Source organism: Gossypium raimondii, chromosome 11 (assembly GCF_025698545.1).
Source record: "Gossypium raimondii isolate GPD5lz chromosome 11, ASM2569854v1, whole genome shotgun sequence".
NCBI classification, from domain to species: domain Eukaryota; kingdom Viridiplantae; phylum Streptophyta; class Magnoliopsida; order Malvales; family Malvaceae; genus Gossypium; species Gossypium raimondii.
The window spans coordinates 40,147,511-40,169,208 of record NC_068575.1 but is presented as its reverse complement, the minus strand read 5'-3'; the positions used below and the strand labels follow the sequence as shown (position 1 = coordinate 40,169,208).

The following is a 21,698-nucleotide window of genomic DNA, read 5'->3' as shown; positions in this document are numbered from 1 at the left end:
TTTGATCTTAAAGCTAATGACATGATAAAAACCTTCTCTTTTCCTTTTTTATTCACTTTAGTCTTTAAACATGTAATCACCTCAATTTTATCTTTTTTTTTTCTTCAAATTCGTTTATGACCCATAAAATACTAAAAATCTAAATCACTCTTCTATCTAAATTTTTTAAATAATTTATTTTACTAATATTATAAAAATAATATGGTATTACAATTCAATTGGCCCAAAATTCGATATCGAAGTCTTCGTGGCATTACAATTCTTCTCTCCTTAAGAAATTCCGTTCTCAAAATTTACTTGATTTGTACAAAACCTCAAATAAAAAAAAGTAAAAGTAAAAATAAATTTTAATATTTGAAACATTTAATGATTTGTTCAATAGTATTGCTGAAAGATTTAAGAGTTCAAAACGTCTTAAAAATCTTTAAGAAAATCCTAAATTATGAAACTGTCGCTTATCAAACTTCTCAGGTTCACGATCTGAAACAGAACCATTAAACATCTCGAATCTATTCAAAAATAAGGAAAAACAATGTTAGAGTCTAATGCAGTTCGGAAAATCGCAGTTCAAAGTTCCTATGTGGCATGTACGCTAGACTCTCTATCTATTTATACTTGATTTAAATATAGGAGTGGCTAAATCTAGGCTCTGATACCAATAATGCAACACCCCAAACTTGATCCAAAAGTTCGACCAGATATGGAGTGTCACAAAATTCGTCAAAGCGAACCCAATAATGCTTTCGTTTAGAATTATTCAAAGAATATTGTGTATTGAAGCATTCAATCACCAAAACATATACAAATAAATATGATTGAAAACTAGATTAAAATGAACTTAAAATATCATTTGGGGCTCATTTAGACAAACTGCAAGTTAGGTGTTAAGACTTGTGTACAAGTATCTATACTTTAGTAAATATACCTATACTTGAGTAGAAGTATTGATACTTGAAGCAAGGTATGGATGCTTGGCACCAAATTTTGAAAAAGTAAGCTATTGTTTGAGGAGTATCGATACTCCAAGGGTTTGTATTGATAGTCGAGCTCAAGTATCGATTACTTGGGGGCCATTGTGTCCCCTGTTTCAAAAACTTGGCTACTGTTTTTAATAGTATCATTACTTTAATTAGTTTGGGTTCTAATACCCAACTTAAAAGATATCGATACTCGGGCTTTAGGTACCAATAGTCGAGCCTAGAATTGCATAAAATAAGCCAAAATATACAACAAACTCATATCGATTCTCTTTTTTTCATAATAATTTCATGTTTTTGAAATTTTGGACTTTATTGAACAAAATGATTTTGTTTTACGGCTTTTGAACATTATTCGGTAAGTTTCAAAGTTTTTTTTATTCGGTAATTTTACACCCTTTCGTGTCTCTTTGTATAATTAATATTTTAACGTTTCAACCATCATATTTTATATTTCATTCATATAGATCATGCATGTCAAATTTGATATAAACTAGAAATTTCTAACTAGTTATTTTATGTAAAAAAATTAATCTTTTAATAAATATTAATATATGTAATATTTTAGACCAATATGATAGAAATATTAGATCAATTCAAAATTTACATGTATGACAAGTATAATTATATTGATAAATTTAACTACTGAATCGTTAAAACATTAATGGTAAGAAACAGCCTAACCCAACTTTAATTTTGTCTAAGATCCTCCTAAAGAATTATATAATATTTTTATTCACTGGAGATTTTATTTTATTATTCATACATGATATAGCATGTAGAAACAATACAATATACTGGTTATCTGCATTTCAGCTGGTAGAAGATATTTTCCAAAAATAAATTGAACTTGAGGAAAAACTAAAATGTTGAACTCCAAGAAAATCAAAACTGAAATGGATGCAAATATCACGTAAAGTTCAGAATATGATGGTTAGACATATGCCATTGAAAGCCAGGTATCGCTAAAAAAGGAAAGGAAAATCCATGCATGGATGAGAAACATTGAGTTTGAAAGTTAAAATGCTAATATATTCTCCCCAATCACCGACATTACCTTCTATTAATGTTAGAGTTTCCGATCCCCGGGAAACTGTCAAAGGATGACAATAGTTTCTTTCAATTTGCTAATCAAATTCCTAGTTAATGATTCTTAGACTTATCTCATCATTTTGCAGATAAAATTAAGTTTGAAATGGTATTTTTCTCGGGGTTGAATGGGGTGGCTGCAATAGAGATATAAAGAATATATTCAGAAGTTTAATCTGATAATGAACGCATAAGTTGAAATTCTCTGTGGCATTAATAGTAACAAGTAAATTTCACACTGTACAAGTAAACCAAAGACATAATCATGGCTACCCATTACAGGAACCAATAAAACTCTAAACTCTATCTTTTATCTAAGCATCTGCATATTGCCCACAGCTTGATGATGGTGATGAGATGGCTGGCAAGCTTTAACCAGGGAATTAGAGTAGCCCATGTTAGCCATTGTTGCACTTGGAATCCCAACTCCCATCGGCCTGTTAACGGCAGCTTGTTCCAAAGACTGCACTTGTTTCTTCAAAAATTTGACATAATGAATCGCCTCGTCCAACATTGAAGCTGTATCCATTTTGGTGCCTCCTGGAACAAGCCTCTGCAGAATCCTTATCCTCTCGCTTATCCGTTCTCTTCTATGCCTGGCGGCCACGCTCTGAGGATCCTTTGAGATCTTAACGTTTCTTCTTTTTGGAGGCTTGATGGATTCTGGGTCTATATGGATAGGTTGCATTGCTGCTATACGGAATATCATCTCCCTCATTGCTGCCATAGAGTTCTTCTTATCTACTGAAGAAGGGTATGGATTTGCATTGTTGAAAGGAGTTGGGTATTTGAACTTGCTGTTGCTACTGCATATATTATGGGGTTGAAGAGGTGGAGTAATGGGTTCTTGAACTGGGTTGCTGCCATTGCCAAAAGGCAAGGTCATGAACGTATTAATGGAAGAAACATTGGGGTTGGGGTAAACAGGTAGTGTGGGAAGGATGGTGGTGCTTGAAGTCCCATTGGAGAAATGGGTTTCAGGTGGCAATAACGTGGGAGAAGTATGGAAAGCAGGCTCACAAAAATCGGGAAGCTTTTCTTCCATTTGCATCATCATTGTCATCACATCCATGTGATCATCTTCTGTTGAGGATTTCACCATGTCAACATCCATTGAATCTACTGAAAGACGGAATGGCAGAGGGATGGGAAGGAGCTGAAGATATATAATGGCTTTTTATAGAATTAGGGTTTTTAATGGGAGATATGTGCAGAGAGATAAGGAGATGAGATTAAAAAGTGTACCCACCAATGTCCAACAAAGAAGTGGAAAGGCCTTTATATAGCAACTCGTGACCATTTTTTCTTTAAAAAAAGAGAAATTTCATGCAAAGATGATATAGGAAACTCCACTCTCAGCCAAACCTCATTTATGATTTGATTATTTGATGTTAGATAGTGACCGCCCATTATGTGGGACTAACTCCAATCGCTGACCATATCAACCATCCGATCTATATAGTGAACCTTAAAGGTTCAAAGCTAACAACACGTGTAAAACATCAGAATAGCCATGCGTTTTGGCCCACAAATTCAATGGCTTGGATTGAAGGAATTTTCTCAAATAAGATGCATGAACCACTTTATTTCTATACACTGACCCTTTGAGTACCGAAAGAAAGAGCCTGCTTTGCATGCTTTTTTGCCTTAATTTATTTATTTTTACTTTGTCCAAAGAAGACCATGAAACCCCACAGTCACATGACATTTCTCAGAAGTTGCCGGACTCCGGCACCGGATAAAGATTCCGGTAACTGTGAAGTGGGGTTGAGAGGTCAATATCTCAATTTATATAATATTATATTAGCAGTGGCAGTAGATACAGTTTGGGTCTGTTTGGCACGCTTTTTAAGGTGGATTAGAAGGTGACGGTGATTCAGACCTCCACTGCAAGTACACAAATTCTCCTTTCGGGTGAAATTTATTTTCTTTTGTTGCTAACTGCTACTGCTTGGCATTCCTCAGCCTGCCCTTTTCAGTTTTCATCCACTCGGGGGAAATAAAATGTCACACAAAGGACACCATATGTGAAGAAAATTTTTAGTGACATGAAAATTGACTAACATGGTTTGCTTCATACTCAACTCTACTCTGAAATTTGGATGTATAAATATAATGTGTCAAGATTTATGTAGTTTAAAATGAGAAGCATGACAAGTAGTGAAATGCACATGGGGGGCTCTCAGACCCAACATTTTTCCTCCAACTTTATTCAATATTAGTGGAACCATATCAGAAAATCACCCAGGGACCGAGTTGAAAAGATAATTAAAAGAAATTGATTTCTAGTAGAAAAACAGTATTTTGATTACAACTTGTTATTCAAGAAATAAGTACAGAGCAGATAATTACAATTTTCCGAAAGTGGTCCCATTTTCCTGAGCCTACTGGGTTTTTTTTTTTTGGGTTTCATTTCACTGATATTTTTCGATGTTCACCAAAAGATGTCTCTTTTTTACACAGCTTTCTGAAATGAACAAAACAAAAGCCGCAATGGAAATTCAAATTTTATCAGATTGTAAAGCTTTGACCTTGGTGGATTGGCATTAACAGTACATGCATCGATCATTCAAGAAAGAGAACCTTCCATCTTTTTAATGCACTCATACAGAAACAAAGGCAACACAAGGAGAACTTTTTAGGTTCCCATTAAATTTGGAGTCGAAGTAGGAGGGGGGGGGGTCGGTGCCTCCAAATTTCCAGGCTCCTACAAGCACTATAAAACAGTAGTAACCCATTCATAAATGCAGTATTGATTCATCTCTGCCAAAGAGCCAACTCAGGGCCTGGCGGTCCAACTTAATTTACTGAAAACATTAGGTCAAGATTTAATACCACACATCCAATTGAAACTGGACTAAAATGGCAAGTTCTTGAGGATTTCTTTATTACTAGCTTAGCTATTCTTGCATAGTGAAAAGGAATCTAAAGATAAAATGATAATATATATTTATATATATAAAAATAAATCGGAAGGACCACAAGAAGAGATAAGATAGTCATGCATGCTCAATGAAATGATTGAGCTTATCGCACCGGTTGTCATGATCTGTTACGTGATTCTTAAGGTGTTGATGAGCTGATATATATTAATGAAGAAGACTCGAGACATATTGCTTTGATGTATATACTGTTCATTTGTATGAGTTTTTCAAACATCTAACATTATACATGTAATTGTATTTATTAATCAAAATATAATTTATTTTTAAGTTAATATTTCAAATATTTTAAAAGACTAAAGAAAAAAAAAGAAAGTAATCAAAATGAAGAAATTGAAATACTATTATTTAAAATAATTTTATACTACATTTTTTAATTTTAAAATTAATAAATTTATATATCTAGTTATCTAAAATTTAAAATAAATAATACATACTTGATGATAATTTTAAATTTAATAATCAAACAATTAAAATAAATTTAAACAAAATTTAATTAAATTATAATGATTTTTATGATAAGAAATTTAAATATCAAGATAAAAAGCATCTTTATGATAATTAAATTATATTTATATTTAAGATAAGGTTAAAATGTGTTTGTAGTCCTTGCACTTTTCTAAAATTAGAAATTTAGTCTCTCTACTTTTTAGATTTCAAAACTCAGATCCAACTGTTAACACTGTTAATTTTTTTCGTGACATTTGGAAATAAAAAACTACTCACTTGGTAGTTGGTAGGCATGTAATTAAAAAGATGTTGTAATTAACCTAAATTTAACAAAAAATAATTAATAGTATTAATAATTGAATTTGAATTTTGAAATCTAAAAGGAGATGGAGTAAATTTCGGAAATACAAGTATGTGGACTAAATTCCTAATTTTGAAAAGTACAAGGACTATAGGAATATTTTAACCTTATGACAAATATTAAATATAATATTATTAATCTTTAGGATATTTTTTATATTTTATTTTATTTCTGAATTTTAAACATTAAATTATATTTTAAAGGATAAATAAAATATATAAATTAAATTTTCTATGAAAAACTTAACATCTTTTTTTTAAATAACTATTATATCTTCAATAATTAAATTATAATGATATTTTTAAAAAATCTAATTATAAGAAATTTTAACAAATTTGGATATATAAAAATAACAATGAGTCATTTTGTATTATTTAGAAAAGAAAGTAAGGATTAAAAGTTAGTGAGAGAGGATTATTTTAATGTATATTTTTAAGTATTCACTTTATGAAATAAACTAATGAATACATTCATGTATAAACTATATTATATTTAATGTACAAAAACGCTACAATGTTTTTTTATTTTACAATTGACATTTATACACTTTAACATATTCATAGAAATATCACTACACCAAAACAGGTCTTTAGCGGCATATTTTGTGGCGCTTGGACGAACAACGCCGCTAAAAACCAAGCATTAGCGGCGCAAAGACCTAAACGCCGTAAAAGAACATCATTAGCAGCGTTTACCACAATGCGCCGCTAAATCTCTTAACCAAAACGCTGTGTTTTCGTCTTGATGTATCTTAAAAGTAGTGGCGTTTACGCAAAACGCCGTTAAAGGACAGTAATAGCGGCGCTTTTTGGAAACGCCGCAAAATAGCTTAACCAAAACGCAGAGTTTGGTCTTGAGGTACCTTAGAATTAGTGGCGTTTATAGGAAAACGCCGTTAAAGTACAGTAATAGCGGCGCTTCACGGAAGCGCCGCAAACTATCTGAACCGAAACACATCGTTTTGGTCTTGATTTATACTACAACTAGTGGCGCATACGGTCAAACGCATGTAAAGAATAGTATTAGCGGCGATTTGTGTCTAGCGCCGCAAAATATCTTAACAAAAACGCAACGTTGTGATCTTAATGTATATAAAATTAATGGCGCTTATGGTAAACCGCCGCGAAAGATATTAATAGCGGCGCTTCTAACCAAAACGCATAATTTCGGCCTCGATGTATAGTAGAATTAGTGGCGCTTAGTGAAACGCCGTTAAAGCATAGTATTAGCGGCGCTTGGATAAAAGCGCCACCAATATCTGAACCAAAACGCATCGTTTTGGTCTTGATGTATACTTGATTTAGTGGCGATTTGGTAAAACGCCGCTAAAGCACGATGATAGCGGCGATTTGTTGCTAGCGCCGCGACATACCATAAACAAAACGCAACGTTTTGGTCTTAATTTATACTAAAATTAGTGGCGCTTTGTTGAAAGCGCCGCAAAATATCTTAACAGATTTTTGGGTTTTAACCATGCATTATATAATGTAGGTTACTATATATTTAGTTAATCATATTTGGTTTAGGTATAGGGTATTAGGGTTCATTATATAATGTTTAGTATTTTTGGATTACAGTGTAAAGTTTAAAGTTTAGGGTTTACGATGTAGGTTTAGGGTTAGAGTATTAGGGTTCATTATATAATGTTTAGTATTTTTGGATTACAGTGTAAAGTTTAAAGTTTAGGGTTTACGATGTAGGTTTAGGGTTAGGGTATTAGGGTGTTAATTTAGGGTTAGGGTATTAGGGTGTTTTGGGTTTAAGGTTTAGGAGTCTGGGGTATAAGGTTTAAGGTTTGGGGTTTAGGCTACTTTACTTATGTTAATAGGTTAATTATTGTTTCGGATTTTGGGGTCTGGTTATTGGTTTTAGGGTTTAGGTTTTAGGGTTTAACGATTTAGCAGCTTAAGATTTTAGGGTTTAGAGGTTTAGAGGTTTAGGGTTAAATCCCAAAAGCGTGTATGAACAACGGTTTAATGTTCAATTGTATACATGAACTTTAATTTGATCTAAATATTGTAAAATATTAACACAATTATTGATATAATTAACATCATTTTTCATTTATATATTGCATACATAAATATTTATATTTATTCAATATAAAAATATATTTTGATGTAAAAATTTTTATAGATCATGAAATAAATTTTTAAAAATGCATTATTCTCCCATTTTTTATTAATTGATAATTTCATTTTATAAATTTTGTTTTAATTTTGGATCAATTTGGCTTGAATCTTGGATGAAGGCATTAGCGGCGCTTGAGCAAAAGACGCTAAAGGTGATGTATTACCGGCGTTTTATGAAGAAACGCCGCCAATTTCTTAAGTGTAACAAAGACACGGTGCCGTTTTTTGTTTTCATTTAGTGGCGCATTTGGAAAACGCCGCAAAAATTTATAACGAGTTGAGGAAACGGCGTCGTTTCCTATTTTTATTAGTGGCGCTTTTGCTAATGCGCCGCAAAAATGTTACGGTATATAAGTGAAAACGGCACCGTTTTATTCTGAACTTGGAATTTTAGTGTCGTTTTTATTTAAAACGCCGCAAGTGTGGACTCAATAACGGCGTTTGTTCTCAACGCGCCGCAAATATGACTTAAAAATTTCTTAAACGACGTCGTTTCTTAAGAGGACATTTAACTTAATACCTTTCTGTCGTCCTCCAAAAGCAGAAAGAGTGAATTTGCAGAAAAGTTAAGTGCAGACCTCAAGTGTCGAAATGGAACAAATTTTAGACTTCTTACAAAGGAAAAAAGAAGGTCGGGGTCGGTCTTGAAAGAAGTTTGGCACAGCTGCGAGATTTTTCGATTAAATAGGTAAGGCGTTTCTGTTATTTTTGGATTAAATTTTTAGGGTTTTAGGTCAGTCCTAGTTATTTGGGGTTTTAGGGTTTCGATTAAACAACTTCAACAATGTACTATTCCGATTAAATATGTAAGACGTTTCTGTTAAATAGGTAAGGCGTTTCTGTTATTACAGCCACTTATGGATTTGAGTTTCATATTCCGATTTCTGGTATTGATTTGTGGTATTGAAAAAATTTATATTACAGTCACAATATTGATTTGTGGTATCAATTTACTATTCCGATTTAGATTATAGCAGAAGAGAGGGTGGCAAAATTTATATTCCGATTTAGATTATAGCACATGAATTGGAAGGGATGAATAAAAATAAAAAATGAATTGCTATGGATTCTCTACAGGATGTAAAATCCGAATTGGTTGGTCAATTAGAATTAGATTATGTTGTTATGTGCGAAATAATTGAGTGGATTTGAAATAATTTGTTTTGATTATGTTGTTATGTTCAAATATGCTTTGGATTTGAAATAATTTCGAGTCCGAAATAATTTGTTTTTGATTATGTTGTTATGTTCGAAATATGCTTTGGATTTGAAATAATTTCGGTCTCAAATAATTTGTTTTTGATTATGTTGTTATGTTCGAATTATGCTTTGGTTCAAATCGGATCTGGTTTTTGTCTGCGTTGCTTTCTTAGCTTGTTGGGTTGGAGCTCGTTTCATTGCTGCCAAATTTGGATATTCTTTGGCGTGGAGGTAAATTTTGTAAAGGTAAATTTTATGTTGCAAATAAAAGGTTTTTAGTTAATCATCTTTAGTTAATCATCTTGCTGTTCGTGGTAGTTATATACCCGTTGCATTTTGGTCAGCCTGTCATGTATTATGCAAATCCCGAAATGGTTTTAAGCAAGTGGACTTTGTTTATTTAGTTATGCACATAATACTTTCATATTTTATTTGTTGTAGAAGTTGGTATCTCACAGTTTCTCATCAAATGTATGCGAGTAGTATCGAATGCAAATTGTTTTAATGACCATTTGATCAATTGTTCTGCTTTTTTGTAATATTCCTTTATAACATATTGGAAGATATGTTATGTTTTAACTTAATATATTTGAAACATAATATCTTATGCCTCACAAAATCCAATTTTGATGATTGTCTTATTTTAAATAATGCTTCCAATCAATGGTATGTTGTATTATTTAAACAAAATCCACGAAATAAAAATTACTTACTAAAACTTGTAATTCAAATTTTAATTTCAAGTCCAAATTAATATTTTACTTAAATACATTACTTACAATTTAATTTAACTTATTAATAATATATATATTGTTAAGTAATAATTTTTGAAATTTATATCTTACATTACTTAAATATATATTTTAAGTATATTTTACATGACTTACATTACTTACTAAAACATATTTTTACTAAAATTTACTTGAATATATTAATTAAATAAATTACTTAAATACTTGATTGTTTGAAATTGGTTTAAATTTTAAATACATTACTTAAATATATATTACTTACTAAAATTTAAGTATATATTACATTACTTACATAACTTGTTAAAATATATTATCATTTCAATTTTTTTAATATTATACATATATTCATTTACGTATGTAAGCTATATTTAAATTTTATTAATAATATTTAAACATATTTTGTTGTCAAATCAGTGACACATATACCTCTCCACTAATTATTCAAAGGAAGATTAGTTTAAAAGCAAAGATTGCTTATATAAGCTATATTTAAATTTTATTAATAATAAATTTATAACTTAAATAAGTATTACTATATTTTAATATTATACATATATTCATTTACATAACACATAACTTACATAACCTACTTAATATATAACTTGCATAACTTAAATAAGTTACATAATAATACATAATACACAACTTACATGTGTAAATAATACTGAGCTTACATAACTTACATACCCTACATAAATTAAATAAGTTACATAATAATACATACCCTACATAAATTAAATAAGTTACATTATAAGGTTTCTATATTAGTATTAAATTTATTACTATTAAATTTATAAATAATTATAAATATTGTTTTAATATCTATATTAGTATTATAAATATTGTTTTAATATAACCTATAAAATTTAAAAGTTTTCTAAATAATTATAAATATTGTTTAAATATTAAATTTATTAGTATTAAATTTTAAGTTTTCTAAATAATTATATATAAGCTTATATATCTTACATAATACATAAGTACATAACAAACATAATAAAGAACTTACATAATAACACATACCGTATATAAATTAAATAAGTTACATGATACACCAAAAAAAAACTTACATAACTTAGATAATATCCTACATAATAAATTACATAATAATACATACTTACATAAATTAAATAAGTTACATAATACACAAATTACATAACTTACATAATACATAATTTACATAATACACAACCCACATAACTTACATAATACATAATTTACATAATACACAACCGACATAACTTACATAATACATATTTTACATCACTTACATAAGACATAACTTACATAAGTTTCATAATACACAACTGACATAACTTACATAATACATATTTTACATTACTTACATAAGACATAACTTACATAAGTTTCATAATACACAACTGACATAACTTACATAATACACAACTTACATAAGTTTCATAAGACACAACTTACATAGCTTACATAACTTACACAACTTACATAACTTACATAATAAATAAGTTATTCCTAAATCCTAAACCCGTGCAATTTATTGTCAATGTCAGACTTCAAGAATTAAGAAATGGACCGTTCTTGGATGAATTTGTCAAGGGTTAGCAACGGTTATCGAAATGGGGTGCAGAGTTTTCTAAATTTTGCATTTCGATATGCAAGCCAAGAGAACATGATTCTTTGCCCATGTAATAAGTGTGTCAACATAAACTGGCATTACCGTGAGGTTGTATACGAGCATCTAATTGTTGATGGGTTTGTTAAGGGTTATAAGCAATGGCTTTTTCATGGAGAATGCCCTAGAAGTACTTCCTCTTCAACAATGGATGTATCTTATCCTGGTACTACTTACCATCAGTCTGATAGATGGGATGACATGGAAGGTATGTTGCGGGATGCATTTAATATGCACAATCATGGTGTACAATCGTTCCCAGGGGATTTTATGGCATCTGATGATTGTAATATTGGTGGAACTGCTTTTACCGAACCGAGAAGTAGTGTACCTCATGAAGAGCCAAATGGAGAAGCGGCAAAGTTCTACGCTCTACTTAATGACATGAACGAAGAACTGTATGAAGGATCAAAATTTTCAAAAATGGCCTTCTGTGTTCGTCTTTTTCAGTTAAAATGTTTGGGAGGGTGGACCGAAAACTCGTTGACAATGCTATTAGAGTTTTTGAGAGAGATGTTCCCGTTTGCAAAAATCCCTCAGTCATGCAAGGATATGAAGAAAATGATAAAAGATTTAGGCCTTGGGTACAACAAAATCCATAGTTGCCTAAATGACTGCATGTTGTATTGGGGTGATCAGAAAAACCAACAATGCTGTCATGTATGCGGCCAATCCCGTTGGATAAATAAAAACACAGAAGACGGGAACGACGATGAAAATGTTGCACAGTCGAGGAAGAAGCCAGTTAAGATTTTGCGGTATTTTCCTTTGATACCAAGGCTTCAAAGGCTTTTCATGTCATCGAAGACAGCGGAGTCAATGACGTGGCACCATGATGGACGAACCGATGATGGATTACTAAGGCATCTGGCAGATTCTTTAGCTTGGAAAGCATTTGACAATAAATTTCCAAACTTTGCAAGCGATCCTAGGAGTGTGAGGCTTGGGCTAGCATCTGATGGATTTAATCCTTTCAAGATTATGAGCACTGCCTACAGTACTTGGCCAATAGTGCTTGTTCCTTACAATCTGCCTCCATGAATTTGCATGAAGCAATCTTCCCTTATCTTATCTATGATTATCCCTGGAGAGAAAGGGCCCGGGAATGATAGCGACATTTATTTACAGCCACTTATTGAAGAGTTAAAACAATTATGGGCTGGTGTTGAGACATACGATGTGCTGAGAAAGGAGAACTTTAATTTACGTGCAGCTTTGATGTGGACCATAAATGACTTTCCCGCTTATGCCAATTTATCCGGTTGGAGTACTAAGGGTCATTATGCGTGTCCTTGTTGTGCTGCACAAACATGCTCGCAATGGTTGTACAATGGGAAAAAGTTCTCTTACATAGGGCATTGTCGGTGGTTACCGGAAAATCATAGATTTAGATTTCAGAGTTTTGTATTTGACGGCAGTGAAGAGGTCAGAGAAGCTCCTTCCCTGACCAGTGTCTCTGAAATCGTGTTCATGTTGGAAGATATGAATTTCATTTATGGGAAGATGAACCAACCACCAAACACGCAGATCAGAAACAGAAGATCAAATGATGAAGCCGATGAAAGCTCCGACGAAGAGGACGATCCTAATGAGGCGGACTTGTGGAAAAAAAGAAGTATTTTTTTTGAGTTGCCTTATTGGGAGCATCAGCTTTTACGACACAATCTTGATGTTATGCACATTGAGAAAAATGTCTGCGAGAACATTGTGGGTACAATTTTGAACGTCGACGGAAAATCAAAAGACAATCTTCAGAGTCGACTTGATTTAGTCCAAATGGGAATTCGGCCTGATCTACATCCCAATCCACTTCCGAATGGGAAATATCGGTTGCCGCCTTCTATTTTCTCAATTTCCAAGACGGAGAAAGAACTATTTTGCATGGTGTTGAAGGATATAAAGGTTCCGGATGCATATGCATCAAATATATCTCGATGTGTTAGTGTTAAAGATCGAAGATTATATTCGCTAAAATCACATGACTATCACATCTTGATGCAAGATTTAATGCCAGTTGCTCTACGATGTTGTATGTCCAAGAAGGTGACGTCTTGTATCATTGAACTATCCAACATAATGAAAGCCATTTGTGGCAAAGTTTTGGATGTTCAAGAACTTCAGAAGGTACAGGATCGAGCCACTTTGACTTTATGCAACATGGAGAAAATCTTCCCACCTTCCTTCTTCACCATTATGGTTCACTTGATAATTCATCTCCCGTACGAAGCAATTCTTGGCGGACCCATTTCCTATCGATGGATGTATCCCATAGAAAGGTCTTAAAGAATTATTTTTAAAATTTTCCTTCATTCACCTCTATGCCTTTAGTTACAACTTTGATAATGTTGTATATTGTGTTTAGGTTCCTATCCAAATTAAAGTCTTACTGCCGCAACAAGAGATATCCAGAAGGATCGATTGCTGAAGGCTACTTGGCAGAGGAATGTATGACCTTCTGCTCGAGATATTTGGAAGATGTCGAAACAAGGTTGAACAGACCAAATAGGAATGCTGGACTCACGGACTATGACTTAGTCGATACTTATTTGTTCCAAAGTTTTGGACAACCAATCGGCAAAGTTGAAATTGCGGAATTAGATAATTTATCGTGGGTACAAGCACATCGATATGTTCTGTTTCACCACGAATCATTGGAACCTTTACTAAGTAAGTTCTACAAATTTCATAAATATTTATCAAACTAAAATTGTTTATCTTCTAACAAAGATCACATTTTTTTAACATAGTGAGTACAAACAAATATTGAGATCTCGTCATGCTCCAAGAACACAACATCGAGATATCAATAAGTTGTTTACAGAATCTTTTTATGAATGGTTAAGCCAAACGGTATGTGGTTGGAGCTTTTGCTTACAAATTATAATGCTTTCTCATAACTTTTTTAATTACTTAGTTTGCTTTCCATTCAATAGGTTTGGAATGGGAAGAGCGTAAACGATGAAGTTAGATGCCTCACCCAAGGTCCAAATCGAGTGGTTAAAAGATATAGTGCATTCCTCATCAACGGATTCAGATTTCATACAAAATATCGCGAGAGGTTGAGGAGAACGCAAAATTGTGGAATAGTTGTTAATTCTGCAATTACAAGTTATGCTAGCGCTAGGGACAATAATCCTGTCGAGGGAAATGTGGAATATTTCGGACGATTCATCGACATAATTGAGTTGGATTATTACGGCAAATGGAAAGTTGTCTTATTTCGAGTGATTGGGCGATGTTAATACGACTAGTGGAATCAAGCAAGATCAATTTGGTTTTACAATGGTGAACTTTGACCGATTGATTCACACAGGACAACAACTGATAGATGAGCCGTATGTATTCTCAAGTCAAGTCAAACAAGTTTTTTACTCAAAAGATCCAACTGATGAGGGTTGGTACGTTGTACTCCGTAACATCCCTAGAGACCTGTTTGACATGAGCAGTGGAAGTAGAGATAACATCGACGACAGATCAGAAACTTTGCCATTTCCAGAACAAAACTTAAACGATAATATTCCTAGTACTAGTGCACAATTTCAATGGGTTTGTCAGGATACAGATGAAGATATTTACGAATAATGATGTAGTAAGATTTTACGATTGATTAATTATATGTAACTTACATTAGTATTAAATCTTGGTCTTATTATATAACTTAACTATATTACATGTGCTGTTATTGTTGTAATTAGTTATTAAGTTTAATTACATTTTATGTGTATTGCGATAAAATGCCTAGAAGAAAAATTATAAGGAAAGCATTGTTTAAAATCATCCAAACTCGATGAAACAAATAGTCTTGAACAATGATGAGAATTGGATCTTGAATGTTCCGATTACACGAGGATCCTACGGAAGTTCAAAGTAACTTACATTAATTCCATGCGTGTTGACTTATAATTGATTTATTTTTCAAATTCTTATATTATAATATACCATTTGTAGCTGAAAATGGTGGGACGCGTAGAGGTCGAGGACGTCGATACTTAGAGAGTTATACGAGTTAGATCCAATGAGCGTGTCAAGGTATACTGAAATGCTTTTGGTCACTGTTGGATCGAGGCTCGACTTTTAGCGAGATACATGGGCATTTTAGCACGAAATCCGAATATGTTGCCTATCAACTACGAGTCATGGCGTCAAATGCCCGATAGCAACAAAAACCAAGCCCTCGATAATATTAAGGTAACAAAATGTTAATGTCATCTGTAATGCTTGGGGAATAGTTTCATTTATATTTACTTTATTAACTTGTGTTTTTTGTAGGCGAGGTTTGCTTTAGAGGTCTCCGATGCTTATGTAAAGAAGGCATTGGGAAAAAGATGGAGAGACAATAAAAGTACTTTGAAGAAAAATTATTATAAGACAAAAACCACCCTCGATGAGAAATTGCAAAATGTCCTGCCGGATATGTTGAGGTACCAATGGGAAGATGCGGTTAGATTTTGGCATTCTCAGAAAGGCGAGGTACGACGTACTTCCAAACTATTGTAATTATTTTGGTTTATAGTATTTACTATTTACGTACTAAAAATTTTATAACGTAGGATCGTGAACGAGTTGGAAAAAGTAGCCGGCAGCAACAAAAATTCACTCACACAGTCGGGTCGAGAAGTTTTGCATGTGTAGCTGAGGCGGAGGTATTTTAATTTTTTAATATTCTCAAATATGTATAACTTTCTATTAAATAATATTTTTACTACTATATTGTAGGAACGGTCGTCCGGTCAAAAAGTTGGACGCCTACAACTTTTTGAAATTACACATAAGAAGAAAGATGGATCTGCTATGACTCCTGAAGCTGGTGAAATTATGGTACGTTTACTTAATATGATTTCACTAGTTTTAGTTATTTATAGTGTTTATTTTCTAATGGTTTAATTCATTGGATGTAATGCGACTATTGTTATATTGCATTTGTTTTTTTTACTATATATTGCGTTCCTAACTATGTGATTTATTTATTAGGAAAAACTAAAGGAAAAAAAGACGGAGTACGAAGCGATTGCTTCTAGTGATAGTTCGGTTCATCTTGAAGACATTGATAACCGGATTATTATCAAGTTTTGGTCTGAAAAGTATGGTCGGGTTCGATTTCAAGGATCTTTTATCATTAACCCAATATTTTGGATCCAGCTCGCACCAACACATGGCTTCGGGGAGTCAATCTTAAGCTGAAGTTCAGAGGTTAAAAGACCAGATGGTTCAGATGCAAGCGACCACATTTGAGGTTCAAAGGAAATATGAAGAACTTCAGCAGCAACTTAAAGCAGAGGCGGCAGCGAGGGAAGCAGCGGCTACAACGAGAGAAGCAAAGGCTGCAGCGAGAGAAGCAACGAGAGAAGCGAGGCAGCATGAGAGAAGCAAATGAGAAGCAGAGGTCAGCGAGAGAAGCGACAATAGAAGCGAGAGGTTCAAAAGAAATATGAAGAACTACACTCGACTTCAAAAGATGCGATCGAGAGAAGCGAGAGCAGAGCAAAAAGTACGACGAACTTCAACAGCAGCTTCAGATTATGATGACGATGTTTAAGCAGTCGCAACTTCCGCCGTCATAGTGTATGTTGCATAAATACTTTTAACGCTTTTGTAAAGAAAAGTATGAATTCAATTTTATTTATCAATTAAAATTATTTTAGTCATTTAATTTGAAATATTATATAAATTTATTGTTTTTGGTTAGTTTAGATTTGGTTACTTTTGATTTGCTGTTGCAGGAGGGCTAAAAAAAATAAAAAATTTTATTTAAAAAAAATCCCAAAATTAGTGGCGCTTTTTAAAAAAGCGCCGCTAAAAGTCATATCAAAACAGTGGCGTTTGTGAAATAAGCGCCGCTAAAGAACACTACTTTTAGCGGCGTTTTTAATAAGCGCCGCTATAGAACATTACTTTTAGAGGCGCTTTCTTCCAAAGCGTCGCTAAAGAACATGATCTTTAGCGGCGTTTTTTCCAAAGCGCCGCTAAAGAACATGATCTTTAGTGGCGTTTTTTACAAAAGCGCCGCTAAAGAACATGATCTTTAGCGGCTTTTTTTCCTAAGCGCCGCTAAAGAACATGATCTTTAGGGGCGTTTCTTTCTAAGCGCCGCTAAAGAGCATGATCTTTAGCGGCGTTTTTCTAAGCGCCGCTAAAGAACATGATCTTTAGCGGCGTTTTTTTATGTAAGCGCCGCAAAAGTTAGTGACGTTGTCATTAGCGGCATTTTTTGTGGCGCTTCTATAAGCGCCGGAAATGGAGTTAGTGGCGTTAAAAAACGCCACTAAAGACCTAAAAAAACGTCGCTAAAAACCTGTTCTGCTGTAGTGTATTCTTTTCTATAAAAAAATCTAAAAGCTCTTCAAACCCTACCACCTCCTTATGTCATCCATCTAAATACATTGGAGTGAAGTTTGTTTCTGACTCAAACATCACCTTTGTTTTGCTAGAATCGAACTTCAACTCTAACAACACCAAGGTAACCACATGCGAGAAGATAAACATATTGAAATCATAGGTTGACCGGAGTTGTTTAATTTGGGTTTTCATTTGAAGATTTCTAATTTTCACGTCGTTTTATAGAGATCCAAATTATAAGATGAGAAGGGGCTTCGGTCCGGTGTCCAGATTAGCTGGATAAGGCCATGGACAGTAGTGACTTACAACAGTAGCTAGGGTTGTGCAAAGAAAGAAAAGAAGAGAAATAGAAGATTTTTTATAAATTAAATACAGGTTCGGGCCCTGGGGTCATTTGGGCATAAGGCTGAAAAGGATCTAAAATGTTGTTTTTCAATTTTTGAGGGCCCAAAAAAACTTTTACCAACTTTTAAGGGCCCCCCAAAAAAAATTTTAAGCTTTTAAAGGCCCAAAATTCTTTTTTACCAATTTTAAGGAACCTAAAATCCCATTTTATTGTTTTGCTTAAGATCCCAAAATTGTTAAGAATGGGTCTATCTAAATGGAATCAATTAATCACAAGAAATGAAATCTTTATAATTGATTTATAAACTTGATTATGAATTAAATGCATAAAATACAAAATTTAGGTAAATTTTAAAATTTTCAATTTAGATTCTGTGAAATTATATCACAAATAATTATCAATTTTTATTTTTATAGTTTAAGAAAGGAAAAAGATGATGATAAATGACGAGCTTTAAAGTTTTTGGAATGAAAAAGTAAGAAAGAAAAACATGATGGTAAGCAATAACAAATGGAGAAAACCAACAACTTATAGGAAAAATAAGATATCAATATTGTTGGGTAAGAATGTAACACCCCTTACTTATCCCGTCGATTGATATGGATTGATGATGTCACTAGAGCACCATTAAAGTGATAATCTTAAAAATATTTAAGATTTAAAACTTCGGAAATTTTTAATAAAATTGTACAAATAAAATAAGATAAAATCAATTTAAATGTTTGAACACCAAGTTTAAATCATTTAGGAACAATTAATGGGTGATTGGAGGTGTTTGGGACCCAAAACAAGGTTTGACGAGTTCAAAATTTCCAAAACAGTGCAAGGGCACTATCTATGGGCTAAGTATCAATACTAATACCTAGGCTCCATGTTCCAATACCTTTAGGCAGGGTATTGGTACATGGATACACCTGGGCCAAAAGTACTGTAGCTTTTTAGCTATTTACTTCCTAAGGGTCGATACTTAAATAAGTGTATCGGAACTTGGATCCCTGGGACTAATTTTTTTGCCACTAGCTTGCAAAGTTCAAATATATGAAGTAAAGGCACCGAACCCGTAATGCAGTGGACCCAAAATTCACATAGAAAACACCTCAAACACACTCCAAATCACTCTTAACCAATACCAACATAAATTTTCCACAAAAGATCAAATCAAGGCATATATTACCAACCACAATCACATCCCAACTTACTCTAATTCCATGGTCATTGAAGACAGTTAATAAAATCATGTCAAGTCTTCCCAAAATGAATATCATACACTTCCACAAATGGCTAAAATTAAGTTAATTAAGAGCATGTATGCTTGATAAATATTTCATACAACTCAAAATTAAAGGTTTACTAAATGAGCCTCCAACTGAAGAATTCAATTCCCAATATTTCAAAATACTAAGTAGCTTATGAAACTAGTATATGAACAAACCTTAGAAAGAAGATTCTTATTTTATTTTTAATTAGGTTACAGACTTTATAGGGAGAACTAAGTACAAATAAAGAAATAATCCCTAAAAACCAGTAACTTCCTAAGAATTAGAGATTGATATTAGATCCTACTATACAAGATAACTCCTAGGACTAAGGCAAGTATTCTGTCCTTAATCTTAGGGATTCTAACACTCCCCCACAAGCTGGTGTGTAGATATTTATTAAACTCAGCTTGCTAATGAGTTCCTCGAACATGTTCCTGTTCAAGCTTTTAGTTAGCATGTCTGCAACTTGTTGCTTGGTAGGTAGGTAGGTGATGCACACTTCTCCTGAGTCAATTTTTTCCTTGATGAAGTGGCGATCTATTTCTACATGTTTGGTAGGTAGGTAGGTGATGCACACTTCTCCTGACAGTTGCTTGGTTGTCACAATACATCTTTATAGGTTTAGTGTAAAGCACTTTTAGTTCTACCATTAGTCGTTGTATCCAGATTCCTTCGCATATGCCATGGGATAGTGCTCGATACTCTGCCTCTGCACTGCTACGTGCTACAACAGGATGCTTTTTGCTTCTCCACGTCACAAAATTTCCCCACACATAGCTACAGTAACCACTTGTAGAATGTCTATCATTAACAGACCCTGCCCAGTCTGCATCAATGTAAATTTCCACACGTCTACTGGCAATTTTTTTGTAGTGTAGGCCTTTACAAGGGGCCCCCTTTAGATATCTTAAAATTCTGTAAGCAGCTTCCAAATGCTTCTCTCTTAGGCCATGCATGTATTGGCTGATAACACTCACACCAAATGCTATGTCTGGATGGCTATGAGATAGGTAGATTAGTCTTCCTACCAGGCGTTGATATCTTCCCCTGTCGACTTCTTCTCCATCTTTATCAGTTCCCAATTTGGGATTAAATTCCATGGGAGTTTCGGCTAGTTTACACCCGAACATCCCAACTTCAGATAATAGATCAAGAATATACTTTTTTTGGGAGATGAAAATCCCTATTTTAGACATTGCTACTTCTATTCCAAGGAAGTACTTAAGGTTCCCGAAGTCCTTAAGTTCGAATTCAGCACTAAGAAATTCTTTTAGACTTCTATTTTGCTTGAATCATCCCCAGTTAATATTATATCATCTACATAAAAAATGAGAATACAACATTTCCCACCTTTTGAATGCTTGTAAAACATGGTATGATCTGTCTATCCTTGGGTGTAGCTCCTACTGATCATAGCCTTGGCAAATCAGCTGAACCATGCCCTTGAAGACTGCTTCAACCCATATAAGGACTTCTTCAACTTGCATACTTGGCCATTGCTTTGTTCAAACTCGGGTAGGAAATCCATGTACACTTCCTCATTTAACTCTCTATTGAGGAATGCATTTTTTACATCCAAGTGAGTCAAAGGCCAGTTCATGTTGACAGCTAGGGATAGAAGAACTCGAATGGTGTTTAGCTTGGCAACCGGTGCAAACGTCTCGTCGTAGTCTAGGCCATAGGTTTGGGTGAAACCCTTAGTGACGAGCAGAGCTTTGTGTCGATCAATGCTGGCATCAGGTTTAAACTTTGTGGTAAAGATCCATTTGCATCCTACAGTCTTCTTCCCACTAGGTAGATCCGAGACTTCCCAAGTTTCATTTGCCTTGAGAGCCCTCATTTCTCCCATCACAGCTTTCCTCCACTTAGCAGATTCAATAGCCTCTTTTATATTTTTGGTGTTTTCATAGAATCAACATTAGACACAAAAGCTCTATAAGACTTAGATAAGTTTCTATAGGACACAAACATAGAAATAGGGTGTTGAATGCAGCTTCTTGTGCCCTTTCTAACAGCAATTGAAAGATAGATGGATGGCGATAGAGGTGAGACTTCTATTTCAGAAAAGTTCTGTAACACCTCTAACCCATATCCGTCGCCGAATTAGGGTTACGAGGCATTACTGAACAAACACAACCATCTCAAAATCAATGCATATATATTATATATATATTTAAATATAATAAGCTTGGTCTATTATAAA

At 33.5% G+C, this 21,698-nt stretch overlaps 1 protein-coding gene across 1 annotated transcript; it reads right to left on the bottom strand.

Moving 5' to 3' along the window:
• Positions 1-2,257: 2,257 nt before the first annotated feature.
• LOC105803920 (transcription factor HEC2) lies at positions 2,258-3,309 on the bottom strand. Its single transcript, XM_012636362.2, has one exon. The coding sequence runs from the start codon at positions 3,178-3,180 to the stop codon at positions 2,377-2,379; it is 804 nt and encodes a 267-aa protein (XP_012491816.1). The 5' UTR covers positions 3,181-3,309; the 3' UTR covers positions 2,258-2,376.
• Between the last annotated feature and the right edge of the window lie 18,389 nt (positions 3,310-21,698).

Coding starts and splice junctions, on each gene's coding strand:
- LOC105803920 (XM_012636362.2), bottom strand. CDS start 3,180: ATGGATGTTGACATGGTGAAATCCTCAACAGAAGATGATCACATGGAT.